We start from the raw sequence: 19,477 nt of genomic DNA, 5'->3' as shown, positions 1-19,477 counted from the left end.
ACTGAGCTACCTCAGCATTAGCACACAGGGTGTGCATTGATCAGCAGCACAACTTACTGTGTATAGTTCCCCTTGTGCAGTCTGATGCTGCAGCATTGCTCTCATCTCCTCCATGAGACACAGTGTTTTGTACTGTGCTGAATTTGATTTCTCTATTCTTATTATTTTTGCTAATGGATCTTCTAAACGTTTCTGCTTTCTTTCATTTTCCCCTTGATGAGTTTATTTGGCATTGATCCCATTTGATGAGTGAGGGTCGAGAAACAAGCCTTTTGTTTTGCTTATCATATCAAAGTGAGGGTAAATCTTTTATATAGATAGGAAGAAGAATTTCCTGAGGGCAGCAAGAGATCAGGAACAAAAACATCAGCTCTGAGCTGGCAGTCTGCAGAAGTGCTTCAGGGCCATAAAACAAGAGATGGGGCTTTGTCATTGGACATTTAGGGAAGGAGATGGACCAATTGTTCGGGCTTAAAGTGTCGAACCTGATAACAAGATTGCATCCTATGTTGTTTACCCTTTTATGTGTTTTGTCAAACATTTTAACTTCCTTTTTTAACAGGGTAACCCACTTTTAATATACCCACTAATTGGTGTAAAAGATATTGTTCTGTAATTCTCTCTCCACAAAATCACACGTCAATGAGACTTGATATTTACTCTTTGTGCAATGAGATAATGAATTAATAGAAGTCAGGCATTATGAATGCTTTGGTGGTTCCTGCTTTACCAGATGCGATGTAGTCCTACAGCACCTCTCTGTCTCTGCTTTGAATAAGCCTGAGGGTCTAGACACATCGACTCCCTATCTTACACAAAGGATGAGGATGTTCGGGGACAAAGGGATAGAAGAGCAGATATTGCTCTGATAAACTTCACATCCGCACCTATGTCCTCCCCGCCCAGCTTATCCAACCCTGTGGCAGGTCTTCATTACTACAGCGCTGACATGTACCTGCGCAATATTCTCAAAGCAGCGAACAATGGCCTCAGTTGTAACCGTGACCTCCAAATCTACTTAGCTCACCTCAGACCTCTACAAAGGCTGATATCCAATCCCAGTCCTGAAACATATTGTGCTGCTGACTTTACATTTCTTTCTAAAGCACAGAGCTTGATCTTAACACAGATTTCTCTCTTCAATAAGGCCAACAGGTGTAGGATTTAGTTTGGGTTTGATGTGACAAAGGATGTCGTATACCATCCTCACAGGTGACATTATAATGAGAGGCAGTGGTTCTGTCACAGGTCATTAGTTGACTGAATTTACATGTTCAACCATTGACAAGTGCCCTCTGTCATAAAATGTACTTTACTCCCATTTGTCCCAATTTCACCTCCCTCTTTTCTTTTTTTCTGCTTTTCAAAAGTTAGTGACATTTAGCGGTCCTCTCTCACACTCACACACATTTCCCATTTCTTAATAGAAATGATATTCACTGGTTTAGTTCCATTGATAGATGAATCCTCCTCTGGTCCAGGGCCTTGTTATGTTCAACCTGTTAATGTGATCTCTCTTGAGCAACGTCAACACTGCTGCCACTGCAGTGGAAATGTTTAATAATCCATCTAAACCTTCCAAATGTACATAATTTATAAAAAACTTTTTTGTCACATAGAGCTATGACATTAAGCTTTACTGCCTGGTTATATACTGTGTAAAGTCAATAACGCCCCAGAGGAAGAGAAGTTTCCTGTGTTTATTTAAAGGACTGTTTCTTGTCTCCCACGGCAGTCTGTGTTTCTCCACAGATAAAATTACTCTATCCCAGAAAGTGGCAACAGCAGCATTTACACAGATCTGAGCTGCAGAATGGATGTATACTTCTGTGTGTGTGTGGGTGTGGGTGTACTCTTTTTGGTTCCTCTTCCTAGCACCTTTTCAAACATAAACACTGACCTTGTCAGGACCAGTAGCGCTCATGGAGCTTAAATTCCAGACCAAAGGAAGCTTAACTTCACTTCTGAGCTCCGGGTTAAGGTCAGGGTTAAGATATGAATCACGGTCAGGTTAAGGTTAGGGTTAGGCATGAATTGGTTATGGTTAAAGTTAGCGAGAAGATTTTGTTATTCAGTGCAAAGCCCTCATAAGTATAACTGCACAAAACTGTGTGTGTGTGTGTGAGAGGAAGTATGCTATCTTAACCAGACCCTACTCAGCATTAACAATAGAGTGTTATGCAACAGGCACAAAAGCAATAAAAAGGCAGATCAAGGCCGACAGTGGGTTCACCTGTCTGTGTGACTGCTTATTGTCTGACCGATGGCATCGAGACAATCTCTAATCAAATAAAATTTTCCAGGCATCCGCCTTGTTACTTGCTGACTCGCCCAACCGGATTCACAGAGTTAACCTGGTTTCCATCCTCAACCCACACCAGGGCGTTCCTATACCTCAGGACAATGACTGACACAAACACACACCTGAGAGGCACCAAACTGTTGGAGGCTACTCACACCAGCTTCTGGGGCCTTTGCCCTCCTTTCCTCACAGGGTCCTTTCTCTGTATCTCTTATGTCAACCACAGAGGTCAGTAGGTTGAGTGGTTCAGTAGAAGTCCCTGTGGATTTTAGGTTTTGTCTCTAAAGGGTATAGCAAACATGTGTGGGCACATTGCTTAAATCTGAGCCTGATTTACACAGGTGTTCCAGTGTTTACTATGTTGTTGTTCTGTACATGCAGCAAATCTAATTTAAACCCATATAATCATTAAAGGAGATGAGCCGAGCCAAAGTCTAATTCCCGACACACTCACTGATAACTCATCCCACTCCAATTCCATGTGTGCCTGCTTGTCTGTGCTGCATGTTTGCTCATGAGTATGTGTCACACATCCTGCAGTTTATTTAGCATTTCTCGCTTGGTACTTTCCCCATTGTTTCGTTACCAAGAGGATAGATGGTGTGTCACACTGTTCCTGTGACTAAATGAGGCTAACGCTCTGCCAAAAACACACACAGGCCCTCACGCATAATCTTTTTTCCCATAAGGTACCTGAACAACCCCCCCACCCCCCAGTCAGGCACCATTCCAGGCAGCTCGGGCATGAATTTCCTTCCTGTGCCATCACTTCCACTCACCCTGCAGGGCCTGGAACATGGATGGGAAAACGATTCATGATTCCTTTTTTTTTGAGCACCCTGGCTTTTCCCCTTAGTCAACAGGACGATGCAGACAGTTGCTAGTAAAAGCTGGAAAATCCAAGGATGGTTATTCAAGGTTTTCCTGATGGGTTTTTCAAAATTTAAGAAAATAGGACAGAGGAAAATAGAAAGACTGTAAAGAAACGTAATCTGACGAGTGACTATGCTGGCATCACCCCACTCAAACAGGCAAGATTTATGGTGTCATGTGAAGGCCACGTCATTTAACATCTACCCTTGATTCACCTCATCACAAAACAATTCAAGAGCAAGCTGTGTGCGTGCATGTTTACAAAACAGGTCATGTCACAGCTCAACCTACCAATTTACCTTGTTACGATAGCAACCTGCCTGCTAGGCAAATTAGTCGAAACTATAGGTTGACACCCGCAGGCTCAATGACATAAAGATAGATAATTACTGTGTGTTGGTTAAATAGACATTGTTAAGCTGCTGTTTAAGGATTAACAACAAAATACATGTCGTGATAAACCCTCCTTTTTTCACCTGAAGCAGTGTGACTATTGTTTTAGAGAAAATAGTTTTAAAGGATATTGTTTTAAAGGATATTGTTTTAAAGGATATTGTTTTAAAGGATATTGTTTTACAGTCTTTCTATTTTCCTCTGTCATATTTTCTTAAATTTTGAAAAACCCATCAGGAAAACCTTGAATAACCATCCTTGGATTTTCCAGCTTTTACTAGCAACTGTCTGCATCGTCCTGTTGTTTAGGTGTAAGATTAGCTTAGGTATGCTCAGGTGTGTAAGATTTAGGTGAAAGGAGTTTTTGGCAGAAATTGAATATAAAATAATCCTAGTGATGTTTTCACTGGTGTGTTTCATCTAAATTGTATGAATGGTTGTTTTATTTACCATAGAATGGACCCTTTATATTTAAAAACTTTATATTTACATGGAGTGGGGTCCTCTCTGTGGAGGCCGCCATGTTTTTTACTGTCATGCAAACTAAATCCTTTTGAGTTTTCATGACAACTGAAGTTCACCACAGGTTCTCTTTCTTGTTTGGAAGGGGAAGGTGAGGTGAGGAGTATTTAGCTGCAACATGAAACTTCACCTCTAGATATCACTAAATTCTACACACTGAACCTTTAAGTCCCCGGCTGCAGAATGTAACGAACATAATGTAAAGTAGCATTTGACACCAGGTAATCAGTCTGCCCCATGTCCCTCGGCTTCTGCTACAGTCACCCTCTCTCTCTGTGGTCCACGGCGCTGGCAGCGGGCCGATGGGCTGCGGGTTATGTAACAAAAGCCCAGCTGCAGTGGCACCGAACTCGTCAGTGCCAGAGGTTAATGAAGCTCTGTGATGGACAGCAGAGCAGCAGTATTTTCTGCTGCCCTCATGGGTTTTCCACACAGTCCTGCTTCCAATGTTACAAATTGAATTTTGGCCCTGGTGCATTTCCATCTACGAAACTCCCTCCCTCCTTCTTTCTGCCACACACACACACGCACACACACAGTGTCCGTTATTCTGTTATCCAGAGAAATGCAACACCCACACATTTTTACAACTCTTTGCATGTGTAGGACAAGACCACATTTTGTCTGTGTTGTTTGTGTTGTTTGTATTTTGGCTCCCTCCTGCATAGCTTGCTGCATGGTGATGTAACAGGTCTGCAGGATAGGATGTCTCTCCTCTGGAGGGGGCGGAGGGGGTGTCTGAATTCTGCTGTCTTCTTTAAAAATGTATGCACCATAGGACAAGCTGCAAATTGCCTAGCACAGTATGACCTGCTGGCATTGCGAGGAGCACCTGTGTGTGTGTGAGCGTGCCAGGTCGTCAGAAATTGTCTTAAAGGAGCAAATTGTATACATACATCGATTACCATACAACTTGCTGCTGCTTCATAAGCAAAAGTGTTACATTTTAATTTACACACAAGTTCTAAATTTGTCTTTATTCTCCGCAGATCTGTTTACTGGTGTCAGCTTTCCGGGGCCGGATGTTTTCAGAGGACAGCTGTGCTGCTCTGGCGCTCTTCTCTCACTACTTCCACCTCAGTCAGTTCTTTTGGATGCTCATACAGGTAATACACTTTCCCTGGTTTCAACAACTGTCCTGACTGAAACAATCACAAGTGGTCAGTGCTCAATACAGGTGTGAATGAGTCCTATATGCGTCCTGAGATCCACAAAACCATATTCTGAGGTCGCGTGGGACGCATTTGGTCAAATTCTTTCACTTGTGTGAACGCAAATATGTCCGAGGCAACATATGAAGGAGTCGGACCACCTACTCCGCTGACACCCTCTGACCTGCTGCTGTTTCACCATGACTTAAATTCATTTTTATGTCCTCAGAGACGTTTGTAGCCACCACGTCTTCACAGCAGCTGCACGAGATTCATTCAGCCCCTCCTTATTCATCTCTCTCTCTACCTCTCCCTCGTTCACTCACTTCCAGCAGAACACCAACATGCAAACTGACATCGGACACATCTGAAAACTCAGAGTGGTTAAAAATAACATCATTAGGTCTCTGTGAACATAAATATCAGATGTGATTATTTGCATATAGAGCAGGGAAGTGATATCCAATCACAAGTGGCCACAGGAGACACGTCCAGGACACATTTTAAGGTGTGAACACATGACTTAGTGCTGTCCACTTGTGATTGGATCTCTCAGGATCAATTTTAATACCAGGCTATATTAAAAAAACTTTAACCCCTGATGTCATTAAACCTGAATATTTGGACATGGACATCATTATTGTTACCCTTATATTTCTACAGGAACAGAGACACCACATGGTAAATTGAAAAAGTTATTTTCTGTAATTGTTGAATCTGTGCTGTGCAGACAGGTTGTGATGGATGATTCTTTTTTTCTAATATGAGCAGGGATATTGCTTTATCCCTGTGGAAGAATAGACATGAGAAGTGCTTCAGCATTTATAACTGTGTGCAGTCTGTAAGCCTCACTGAGGTCTGTTCAGTGGGCCTTTAATCAAACAATGGGCTTCAGTGTCAGGCAGCAACAAGACGGTCAGTCTGTGGGTCAAAGATAAACTGTACAGCAACTTGAGTGTTTTTAAAATGTCATCATGCACCTAATGATTCAGTTTCAGTTACTTTGTTATTGCAGTTTCTTGATCGTAACAACAAACAGTTAAGTGCGTGTCCCGGAGAGAAATCCCTTTTGTCCACGTCAAATATATGTCTTAATAAAATCCACTCGTAAGTCAAATCTCCCTCCTCCTCCCGCTCATTTTCCTCTTGACTTGGCAGAAACAGGCTTCCCTGTTTTTTCTTCCTTACGTGAAGCATACATAACGTGTAGTGAAACCTTCATTCCTGCACCACATGGGCTTAGGCCCGTTTTCATTAGGGGATGAGATAAAGGTACCACAGTGCTGCATGACATGACCTTTGACCTGAGACTGGTACCACTTAGCAACACCTAGCACCAGCAGGCCCTTCCAAACCCACCCCTCCTTTTTTGACCATCTGGCCTCCATTTCATTTTGTTTTTCTCTCGTGTGTCGTAACGTCCCAGAGCAAAGCCGCTCAGGCAAAGTCCTGACTTGAAGATATTAGGGCTTGATTTACGCTGGCGGCTGGAGTCTTACTGACATCAAAAACTTTTCATTTCTCCCCAAACAGCAGAATATTTGACTCATTTTTTTGACTCATTAATACAGCCATACACATGCCATAGATCCATGTCACACAAGCCACAGAAAAGAATCTTATTTTTGTCTGGCCGTGTGCAGCTAAGTCAGTTTTAATCCCTCAGAGAGACTATAGATGACTTCTGACCTGCTGTGAGGGAACAGCTATGTGCTGAACATGGGCTACAAAAGACATCAGGGATTGAATATTTACCTCAGTTGATCCTTTTCTTAATCCTGCCCTGTGGAATCATTAACTTTTTCCAAATTAAAACAATTGCTTCTTCTGCTTGTTTATTTGTTTAGGATTTTAGACATGTTAGACACGATTGCAAACGCGAGTTCAGAGCAGCAGTTGTTCATGCAGAGCAGAAATACTCGCTAGTATATATCACCACTCACAGATACCGTTCTGAGTGATTGCAGAGTAGAATTGCTCCCTTGCAAGTATAGTTTTGTGTTAGCGCTGTTTTTACATAATAATAATTAATTAATAAATGTCCCCTTAAATCAATTTTAAGACCAGGCCTAAATAATAATCCATGTTTTTGAGGTGGGAAATGTGATCCATTGTCGCCACTCCAAATCTCCAGAACACTCTTGTGTGTTGCTCTGTGTTCAAGTAATTCAGGCTGAAAGAATAATGAGTGTTACCACATAAACATGAGCCTCATGTTCAGCCAGTATGTTCTGTACCAGACCAGCATCCTCAGGAGACTGGTCCCAAAATTCTCCATCATCATTTCCCCCCTCTTTTTCTTCCTCTTGTGTAAGTCTCTGGCTGTTGTTGTGCTTCCATCACTCTTACATTTATTACAGCGTGTGACGTTTGTTAGTGAACATAATCAATGTTTATGCAATGGATATAATCTCTCCTGGCACATACGTTACAATTGGTGGAGTATTATAAGATTAGCCCTTTGAATTAGCTAATGGAGACCGACCACAATAGGGATACACTGGGACCAGGCAGTCCTGTACGTGCTAGGCAGATTTTGTTTGTGTTGTTTTATATCGGAGTGTTTGTAGATGACCTCTGACAAAAGGCTACAGCTTTCATGCAGCTTCAGAAGTGTTAAAATGTGAAGGGAGCAGCAGTGGGATGAATTGTGTGTTGACGTAAATCGGCAGTTTAGACACACATGGTAGTAGTTAGTGTGGTAGTAGAGCTGATGTGATTTAGTGGAGGAAACATAAACTATGATTTACAGCAGGAGTTCAAATTGGAGGAAAAATGCAGTTTTGAGATAACTGTTACATATGTATTCATGTATTCACATAATTTCCTTGCTTTACTTTTCCTTCAAATGTGTAACAACCATGGCAAAAAAACATCTCAGGTCATATCTGCTCTACTTCTCTCTAAATATCACTGCCAACCTGGTTTCCATTGATGTGTGGTCTTAAAGCCCCTCTGTCCTCACCAGTGTCTCAGAATCGACCCTGATGATGTCTCACCGCTCATTTTTCCCCATATCAGGTCGCTGCTCTTAGCTATTGTATCTCTATTGATACAAGTGGGCGCCAGCAGCAACTCGTCTCAGGCGAGGAGAAGGCTGAAATCTATAACTGCAGCGTGTCAGGTTCAGGGGAATATGCACTGACATAATGCCAGAAAACAACCTTTAATTGAATCACTATCCAGACCAGCTATTTGCCTGACTGCAGAGGCTGGCACACACAACCTCACTTTACTGAGGATCTGCATAATATTGCATAGAAATACAGTACAGCTCTTTTAATCAGGAAAGACTCACTCAAGCCCCATCTTTATCATGTATTTCTACCCTGATCCACTGTGCTACTCAGTCAGAAAACAACCAGCTATGGAGCCCAACTCATGGCTTTGTAGTTAGGCAATAGATGCCAGTGTTTTCATTAGTCAACACATAAAGTTCAGTATTTTAAAAGGATGGATTAGTGGAAACCAGTCATCAGACCAGTCAGCTTGTATCTAACTATCTGCATGGCTAGAAACCACAAGATGTTAGACATCCACTGAGTTTTAGAGCTGCTAAAATGCAGACGTTTGAAAATGCTGCTGGCCCCATTGTAGTTTGAAAGCTCAGGGGCTGGACAGAGATGTTTTTATGAAATGATGACATAGACACTCACTTGCTGACAGGGACTTTTAGGTCTTTTCGATCATGATGTAGCCTTTGCTAGTTCGTCAGTCTCCTGTCGCATGATCCTCCTTCTGCTACCAGTGTCGAACACAACATAAATCATCAATTATAGGCTTTGCTGACCCTGTCGTCTTAAATGTAAAGTAAATGTTGTATTTTACAATGATACAACCACATGTGTACGAGACAAGCTATTATGCAAGTAATTGCACGTGCATGCCCAGTGCATGCGAGTGGTCACATGATGTGTGTTTTCAAGCATTTTTGCAGCACAAGTGTGGACAGAGATTATTTTATTTTGAAAATGCTGTTTTCAAACGAGAACTAGTATGGATGTAGCCTCAGGCTGCAGTAAGAACAGTCAGCGAGTGATGCAGCCACTGCAGAGGACACACTCTCTACACAGTCATAATCCATTTAATGTGCATGTCTTGGTGGCTCCAGACAAAGCGAGGCAGCTCCTGACTGACTATTGTCTCAGGGCAGTGCAGCCAAGCTGTTACACAACTGTGTATCCTGAGTGCATTATGTGCTGAGTGTGTGTGTTTGTTTTGTCAGTGTTTATGGTTATGTGTATGGATATTGTTCTGTCCTGAGACAGAGGGAGAGGTCAGCAACTCTTAAGCTCCAGTTATTAGTTGCATCACCGTGTCCTCGATGCAAAGCCATTGCATAAAAGTGTATCACCCTGAACAAAACAATGGACTTTAACTTTAAACCCAGCGGACAGGTTGGATTGGAAAATGGAGAGCGACTTTGTTTCTGCCCTTGAGCTCGTCTTTAAAACTTAAATTAAAATTGTGCCCTTTGCTCTTCACCAGTGTATCAGATTGTCCCTGTGTGAGATCTTCACTCAGGGAGAAGACACTGTGTCTGTGTGTCAGCGAACAGGTGTTCAGAAAAGCCACTTATGTAACAATGCAGGGCTTAGTGTATTTGATGGAACAGTCCTTCAAAGCCTGCTAGATTACAAAGCAAACATCACCGCTGTGTGTGTATAGAAGTGTGGCTGTATGAGACACGAAAACAAATCATCTAAAGTTCGAGCACTTTGTTTTTCCTCACAACATCACGGTGCTGCTGCAGGTTCAAAAATGTATATAGTGTTGCCTGTGCGGGAACATATCTGTGTTCACATTGTTTTCTCTGACCTTGTCCCCAGGCAGTGAACTTCTGGCAAGTGCTGGTGATGAATGACGAGCACACCGAGCGCCGGTACCTGCTCTACTTCCTGTTGGGCTGGGGACTTCCTGCCCTCGTCATCATAGTCCTGGTTATCGTCTTGCTCGGCGGCTTCGGGTGGACGATATACGCCGTGTACGGACTGGTGCAAGGAGATGTGTGAGTGAATGGTGCAAAACACTAATACATACATAAGCGTTTGTAACAACTGATGAAAAGGAACTGGATCTGTCCAGTCTGGCGTAATCTGTTTTCTTGAGACGGCTCAGGAATGTGCTTTTAAAACCGGTTCGTGTCAGTCACGGTGACTTCAGTTTCTTTTTTACACCATGACTTCAGTAGAGCAAACAGAAAACACCTGAGTCTGTGACATCATGTGAGGAGGTGGCTCGACCAATCAGCTGCATGAATCAGTGAGTTTCAGTGTTGGCGTGCATCTCCCCACTACCTTGAGGGTGGAGGCATTCACACAGCAGGAAAAAACCTTAAATAATTTGGTTAGCGTATGTTTGTTTATGTTTATTTACTCTAGACATTTGTGTCTATGTTAAAGTGTGTGTCTGTGTGTTTGCAGGAAATGTGTCTATCCTTCTGAGTGCATGACAGGGCAAAGTCAAACTTTGATGAAGTTAGAAACCCATAAATCACATCTAAAATTAGCCAGTGGTCCAAGGTGGGGCTGTTATCCTTGGGATCAAGAGTGCACGCGTGTTTCCTGTGGGCGGGTGCGTGTCGGACAGTGAGCGTACACATTAGAGATTTAGGGATACAGAGGAGTATTCAGTTTCCCGGGAAGCGTACCTTCCTCTTTGTGGAAAAGAATCCATTCCTTCTCTCTCTCTCTCTCTCTCTCTCTCTCTCTCTCTCTCTCTCTCTCTCTCTCTCTCTCTCTCTCTCCCTCTCCCTCCCTCTCCTCTCATCAGTGTAACAGGTAGCCTCTTGTTTGTCTCAGTTTCACCCTGCCTGCCAACAAACAGGTGTCAGACTCAGACCTTGCATAAGTAGTCAGCTTTGCATTGTATTGTAACTGTATGTACTTGTTGTGTGATATATATTCAAACAGCTGTTGTTAACTGCCAGTGAAAGACATTTTAATAGTACCTGCTACTAGATCCATAGGCAATAATGTACGGTGAGCGACGCATACATAAATTACAGTCAACAGGTGTTGTCATGTTTCATATTTTCTTTACCTTGTTGTTCATGGAGTTGGCACAAGGTACATGAAGCTTTATGTGCGTCTGGATCACATTGTGCGCTTGAGAGCTTATTTAGTTTTTACTGCAGCACATTGGGAGTACAACTTTAAATTTAACAGACCTGCGCTTTTGCTCCAATTAGTCTCATATCAGTTATTTGGATTTGAGTTAAAACTGTTTTTTCTTACTATTTTGTATTTGTCTGAAATGATAAACTGTTTCCTGATCATGGTCAGTTTCATGCTGCTGGATTCATTTCCTTAAGAGCGTGACATGCCTCCATCCTGTGCAGCTTTTAAACTTTTTCCAGTGGAAATGTCCTGCGATAATGTCATGTAAGCTGAGAGCCGACACATGTCCCACACCCATGTCCCACACCCATGTCCTAGAATGACACTGTGGTGTAAAAACGAACATCCCAGCAATGACTCTGTGAAAACTCCCATAAAAGGCATCGCTCATTTTATTTGTTCTCTCCCAAACCATGGACTAAATGAAATGGGCCCCTGGGTAATGCTTTCTCAATCCACTACAAGAATCCCTGGGATTTTACTCACTTGTGAGACTTTCAGTACAGTAAGATCTCATCCCCTCACTCACAAGGCCACAGCAGCACAAATATCCATATTCCAGTGAGTTCACACTCTCATAGTCCGGCTGTTGTGTTGGGACAGGGTAATGCAGTGCTTTATTTGGCATACCTCATGTCATGTTATGACTAGTGTTGTTCCAATTATTTCTGTGCCTTTTCTGAAGTCCTATCTGTATGTTTGCTCCCACCAAACAAGGGGCTGAGCTTGTTTTGTGAACGTCACATGAATGGTTTCATAGTTGTTTGGCAGTTACAGTTTATATAAGGATGTTGATTTTCCCAGAGAAAAATATTTCACTCTGTTTTATTTTATTTAATAAAAGCAAAACAGATCTGACTGGAAAAAGACTGGGAAATGAATCCAGAGATTTCCCAGAAAACTGACAAGAACAGTCAAATACTCTCTCACACCAATAAACAGAGTAGATAAAGTGAAAATAAATTCATAGAAATTAAAAAAAACATCAAGCTTCAGTTAATATTTCCACATTTTTAAGGAATGAACTTTTTTTTTTTTTACCTTAAATTCAAACTGAAATTCAAACCATTCTCTCAGCAGGTGAACTCTCATAATCCACACATTTTCAATGCAGCATCCAGTTATTGGTTCTCTGTCATGCTTTTTCACCCTTTAAACAAAGCGTCTTTAACCGCCCTTTAAACAGTGGCTTTAGATATTATCCCACAGGGCGACCTGCTTGTTCAGAGGAGCTTTTGCTGCTGAAGCAAAAGCTGCTGTTGAGCAATTGTACTGCTGTTGATCTTAATCCGTTCCTGTTTGTGAAACCTGAAGAAACAAAGTCTTAACTGGAGTAAATATAGCACAACAGACGTCTAATGCGTTTCCTTTTTCCAAAGCTCAACTTTGACGCAATTTTCCTTTCTCTCAACCTTTCCTTGTTTTCCTCTCTGGCAAAACCAAACACTCACATCTCTGTCTGTCTCTCTTCTAGGTGCTTTATCCCGAACATCTACGCGGCTCTGAGCACGGCCGTGCTGGTGCCTCTCATCTGTCTGGTAGCAGTGCTGGTGGTGTTCATTCATGCCTACCAGGTTACTCAGCAGTGGAAGGCTTATGACGACATTTATCGAGGACGCACCAACAGCACAGGTACCAACAAACCAGCAAACATGTAAAGAAATGCACAAAAACAGTGTAATGCACATAGGCATGGGTTTGCAATTGTGCACACTTTCGACACAAAGCTGTGCATGGACACAAAAAGATAAGAACTTAACATTGTTCACACTAACAATCACACTATCATTCGCTTCATATTCTTGTTGTATGCACGCATACAGACGCAACAGAAACAAGAAACCTGTTGCCAGGATGCCTTCAGGAACTAGACTGCACCCACCCATATTTTGGGCCACAACTTTCAGCCCCTATTTTACTCAGCTTTCAGACTCAGTGTGCACCATACATGATACCAAAACTCAACAGGAACAAAAATATTATTAATGCATGACCTTTTATTCAGCCACTACAGTTGTTTGTCTTAATGAAAGGATTTGCAGAACCCATGCAGTTTGAAGCACCATTAAAGAAGTTTAGTCCCTCGGTATCATGGCTGTAATCAGCGGCCAATCAGTGAGAGTCAGCAGGTTTAAGCTTGTTTTGCCAAGTCAAGGCCCTTCAGTTACAAAGCAAAGGCAGAACTGGTGCCAGTGCCGGTGAGCTGTTTGCCCTACACGTTGTGTGTGGCCTCTAGGTCGTGCAAGAAATCAAAACAGCTTTTTGCTGAGCTGCAGGTAATAATGTGCATTATTAAACGGAGAGCGATACTTTCTCAGTCACACACCAGACTGAAGGTCGAATGATAGGATTTTTACCTGACAGGTGTATTTTACTGTGGAGGGACAATGTGGACAATTTATGCAATAACTCCAGAAATGTTTGTATGTGGAACTCATATCTCTAGAACCCGTCATCCTGTGTATTATTAAGAGTCCAAAGTGCAAATGTGGTGCGATGTGAACACACGATACATTCAATTATAATAAAAAGTTTAATAGCTGTTAACAACTGATGCTCCAGCTCAGGGTTCTGCGTTCTGAGTCGAGCTTCACCGAACTTGATATAACCAGGTGAACAGCTCTTTTTGCAGCAGCCGTGGTGCAGCTTCATGGTTCTGTGGACTGAGCCCTTACAGTTTCAGAAGGAAAGCTGCAACCAGCATCACCACAGGCCAAGCAAACAAACCATTCGAAACAGGCGGGTTTGGAACAGGCAGTGCACTAAAGAGTAGACAGAATGTGTGTAGATAGGACAGGGTTTTGGTGAGTTAAGTGGAAAGGACTCAAGGAATATTTTATTCTGCTGTATGTTAAATGTGAAATGATGAAGTTTCATTCTTTACACCGAAAGAGAAAGTGAGGGAACAAATGTGAGGGAAAGGCAGCACAGGACACACTCATCAAAGCAGCAGTGTAACATCAGGGGGGCTTCCCTTGAGGTGTAAATATATGTGTAGTGTATATATATGTGTGTGTGTACTTTTGTATAGAGCAGCTGCACTGAGAAAATAAACGAATCCAAAACTTGGACAGCACCGTTCATTATCAGAGCTCCTGCTGTGATGAGTCAGTGTTGCCTGTGCCTACAGGATTCAGAACCACATATACACATGCACATGCATGAGCATTGTATATAAGCATTAACACAACATGCACACAAAGACTATAGACTTTCCTTTTCTTTGTTATTGCTTTCAACAGAGCATACAGTGCACAATACAGTGCAGTGTATCAGTTTTGGCTTTATACCAACATGTCCAGAGTCCAAAGGTGAATAAAACAAAGTGAGGGGAAGGTCTGTTATATTTTATTGTTGTAGACACAGGTCATGCAGCTGCTCACTCTTTGTACGTCTCTACAGTTTGTCAGAATTGGTTTGAAAGCAACAGGTGCAGCTCCAGAATACCCCGACCACTTTCAGAGCTCAACAGCGTAAAAATCCCATTCATTTACTGAATAGAGAATTTCAATATCAGTCATAATATTTAAACAATCCAATATAAACTTACCACAAGCCAAACGATTGTGAAAACATGTTATATGCTCCGGTAGAGACCACAAGCCTGCATGATGTAAACTGTTTCAAAGGTTTAGTGTGTAAGATTTAGGTGAAAGGGATCTGTTGGCAAAAATGGAATATATGATGTTTTCACTGGTGTGTTTCATCTGAATTGTTGTTTTCTGTCCCCTAGAATGAGCCTTTTATATTTTAATACTTTATATTTACATGTTGAGCGGTTCCTCTCTACGGAGGACGCCATCTTTTTTTTTTTCACAGTCATCCAAACTGGACAAACCTAACACCTTTGAGTTTTTATGACAACTGAAGGTTACCACAGGAAGGGGAGGCTGAGGGGTATTCGGCTGAAACATGCAACTTCACCACTAGTTATCACTACATTCTACACACTGAACCTTTAAGAAAAAACGTGTTGTCAAGGGGAAGTTCAACACTATACCCACAGTCCTCGGGTGTAATAGTGACATCTCTGGAAATGTTTCCCACAACTGCGAAATTCATGTCGGCTATGATTGGATAGTTCAGTGTTACATTATGTTTACCACAGAACAACCAAGGGATCATTTGCAATGGTTTATGGGATGAGGAATCAAATGTTTAACGGTCCAATTCATCTCGTAGCTGGTGGGCCTGGTTCCAGGCTTAAAACTCTTTTTATTATAAAGATTTTCTTAAACGTCAATAAAGGAAATGAAAGGGAATTTTACCAAAGCAGTTCCAAAAGTGGCTCACTGTTATGCAGACAAATGAGTAGTGATAAAAAGCATTTGATTAGCATTTATATGCTAATCAGACATGTTTTACGTGTTCTTTCCACAGTGTTGCACTTAACGTTTAAATAGGCTACATTACATATCATGTATCTAAGAGTGTGAGCTTCACCTTGATGTTCTCATCCATCAGAGATTTGTGTCATAGCTGATTTGTACCATTAATATTTAGTTCGCCAACCCATTCAAGTTCCTTAAACTGCAGCAAACAACTGATAAAATAAGCTGATGGCTAATCTCTGTCTCTGTTTGTGTGATTGTGAGAAGTGAGATACAGCAGGACCTCTGACGTTGGTGTAATCTAGAAAGCATGCCTGCATGTGCCTGCACATTCGCTCCAGCCCGCAGACGTACCTGTACCTCAGCGAAGACCGGAGCTGACTGATAAACACAGAAAACTAAAACGTACAACACTGCCTATTCAAAACACGTAAAGTTAAAGCCCTTATCGTGATCCCTGGTGAGCCCGCAAGGTGTTTGCGAGACATGGTGTTCTTTTGATACTGAGCAGAATTTCAATTTTCAACAGAGCAGAGTCGAATGAATAACTATTATTGTTCTGTGTCAGTGGCCTGAAGTGTCCCCTGAGTGTACTTTGATCGCTGATTGGTCCGGAATTTGGAAATAAACAAATAGATGTGATGAGGTTTGATTGCAGAACTCTATATTTTGGACTTTGTGCTTCTCAGGCTGTGTAGTTGCTTTATTTGAATGCCAGACATGTGTTTATATTTTGCTCTCACATCCTTGAAATGCAAACACTTTTTGTCAATGCTTTTCATGTTGGATTCATTTTTCATACCTGGTTTTACCAGTAATATTTGTTATGGCTACATTAAGCACATATCAAAGAATTCAACTTTATATGTGGTGTAATAAGTTTTCTTTGCAAATGATTGCTGGTTATAACTAAACATCTAAAACCAAACATGAAGATCATTACTTCAGATGAATGTCAACATTAAACTGGAATGATAGTGTGAGAGTGCATTCCTTCACCAAGCCCAACAGTCTCCTTATGACGCCACATTTAAATTCACAAGATCCGGATTTTTATTTGGATCTACATCTTGCAAAATGCAGCAAATCTGGCATTGTTAAAAACATGAAAGAAAAGATTCCTGAATCCAACCTCTGATCAGGAGCTGCTCCAAAATTGAATATGTTCTTTCCAGACCCCAACATCATTCTACTAAATTTCATGGTAATCTGTCCCATAATTTTTGTGTAATCCTGCTTTCAGACAAACAAACATAGGGGGACCATAACTTCCTTGGCAGGTGTAAAAAGAAAAGACTGAATAATCTTATTTTGCAGGTGCAGTTTCTTTAGGAGAGAATATTTAAGTTATTAGTCTTGTCTTCCTTCATGGATTTCCTAAATGTACATAAGAATCCTATATTTCTTGTGGGTTTTTCATAAAATGACACAGAAATGCACCTTGATATCCTTACTAATACCATCACCACAATATCATTTTCATTTAAACTGTAAAGAAAACATATAGCTTATAATGTGTCTACATGTTCACACTTGGTTCACACAAACACGAGTTGTGTGTGTGGGGTGTACTTTCACAGCACACTTTTATTGCAGCATGTTGTTATGACAGCTGCTGACCCCTCTTTGACAGTAATGTCAGCACCGTCTTGAGTTTCTCCCAGTTTTTGTTGAACCCACACTCCCTTCTCAGTTTGTCTTCTCACACCGGGAACCCACTCTGATCAAAAGTAAACTGGAGCCTGTCTGACTGTGGAGAAAAGCAGATCCCTCCTGTGCTTCAAAAATCACGAGGCGACGTTTGAGACAAAATTGCACAGCTGTTAAAGCTCGGCCAAACATAAAGATGTCCCCTTGACGTCATTTAGCATCCGTTCAGGGGAGAGCCAAGTTCCTCTCACATACTTTTGTCTCACTTGAACGTCATTTCAAACATGTTAATAAGCTTGTACATGCTCGCATATGTAAGGGCTGGAAACGTGAGCCTGCTCTGCTGCTTTCTGCCTCTTCTTAGAGATACCAAGCCAAAGGTTCAGTCAGCAGTTTACCGTCAGCTCTCATCTGGCCATGGGAACTTTATTCTCTCCAGCCTGTCCACAGACTGGAATGTGCTTACAGGGTTGGAAAAAATCAAACCAGGGAGGGAGGAGAAAGAGACAGATGTGCAAGATAGAAGAGAGAGAATGGTAGAAAACGTGCAGATATAAGTGTAAGCAAGCAGGAGAAAGTTGAGAAAAAGCAGCAACAGATCTTTCATCTGAGAGTAAACACACACCGAGACAGAATGTCCACAGTGGGCTTAATGCACAGCAAGTAATAATACTGAAACACTAGAACAACTAGAATGGCACAAACCTCCACCAAGGCCAAACAATCCTGCACATTTGTCTAGTTACTAAACTTTACACTGTTTTATATGGCTGAACAGTTACTGCCCCCATAGAAATATCTGCTAGATTTAGATTTTTGGGATTTGCAGCAAATTGCACTCACTCATAGATATCAGCCCAATAAATAGGCCTGATTGGTGACAAAAGTTTAAGAAAGTGAAAAGAAAAAGGTTCCACCAACTAATCCTGCTAAATTAACTAACTAACTGATTAACTAAAGACACTCAGTAGAGCATATGCCTCCACTGTGCCATCAAATTCAAAGAAGCTACACAAGAGTTTTTCCCTGACCCGCATCACTTCCAGATCTAGATCAAGTTCCTGCTCAGCAGCTTTATTCTGATTAAAATCAAACAAACCAACAAACATGCAGGGGTGAAAACAGCAATGAAAACAATGGATAAAGGTTTACAGGGGTTAAGTCTCAAAGTGAAAGAAGGAGGAATGAAAATTGAGCTGAGTCAGAGGAAAGCTGCAGTGAGATAAGGAGGAAAGGTCTGAGCAGAGTGGAACTGACAGAGTGGTGGAAGTAGCACCTAAGTGAGGACTCTTTGTGCAAACCTGGGCCCTGTGCCTTATGTTTCCATCCTACTTGTGAAGTGAACTGTACAGACTGTCCTACAAAACACTGAGCAGCAGACTCAAGTCAGACTGACTCTGTGGTGTCAGTTTTAATTTGGAAGGTCAGTTTAAAACCAGCGTTCATGCCCATCTGTTCTGAAGATGTTGTCTGGTAATCTATTTGTCATGAGACTGTTGGATTCATGTCATTGTTCTCCACATGGCTATGGTGAATAATCAGCACATGAAACATGAAAGAATGTTATCAACAGTACATCATGTTTTCAGTCACACACAGATGATGACGAACATCAGCTGCCAATTCCGGTCTTTACCAGCCACGCCCCAACATTTGCACGTCCATGATTACACGAAGAGTATCATTAATGACGTCAATCCACTTTTTTTTTTTTGAGCATAGCCACAGGGGATGTGGATTCAGAGAACTTTAAAAAATATATATTTGATGTACACATTTGATCCAAACTCCCCCTCAGGCCAGCAACACACAGCTGGATTAAGCTTTTCCTGCTCTGATTTCTCACACTCTGTTTTCAATCCCTTTTTTGAAAGATATTTTGTTTGGACGATGATAGGACGGTGAGTGTGAAACAGGGAGAGAGAGCAGGGGAGACAAGGCCGGAGCAGAGTCTGGAGGGCACAAACCTCCCTGTTTTCAATCCTTCCTCATCTTCAAAGTTTCTCTATATATTTTTTTTTATTCATATTTAACAAGTGCACAACAAATCCACACCCAACTGTCCCCAACATCCTCAACATCCTCTCATGGTTCCAAAGGAGCCAGAGAATTTGTTTTATAAATTTATACGGAAAT

General features: G+C 41.7%; 1 protein-coding gene across 3 annotated transcripts in view; it reads left to right on the top strand.

Annotated features, from left to right (window-relative positions):
* adgrv1 (adhesion G protein-coupled receptor V1) overlaps positions 1-19,477 on the top strand; it is a 113,552-nt gene that overhangs the window by 76,244 nt on the left and 17,831 nt on the right. For all 3 annotated transcript variants that reach the window (XM_069523935.1, XM_020093939.2, XM_069523933.1), the window contains 3 exons: positions 5,080-5,196; positions 10,071-10,249; positions 12,835-12,992. In XM_069523935.1, coding sequence (XP_069380036.1) covers positions 5,080-5,196; positions 10,071-10,249; positions 12,835-12,992 — 454 coding nt within the window. The remainder of the gene's footprint in view (positions 1-5,079; positions 5,197-10,070; positions 10,250-12,834; positions 12,993-19,477) is intronic.

Source organism: Paralichthys olivaceus, chromosome 4 (genome assembly GCF_024713975.1).
Source record: "Paralichthys olivaceus isolate ysfri-2021 chromosome 4, ASM2471397v2, whole genome shotgun sequence".
NCBI classification, from domain to species: Eukaryota; Metazoa; Chordata; class Actinopteri; order Pleuronectiformes; family Paralichthyidae; genus Paralichthys; species Paralichthys olivaceus.
This window is presented reverse-complemented; position numbering and strand designations above follow the sequence as displayed.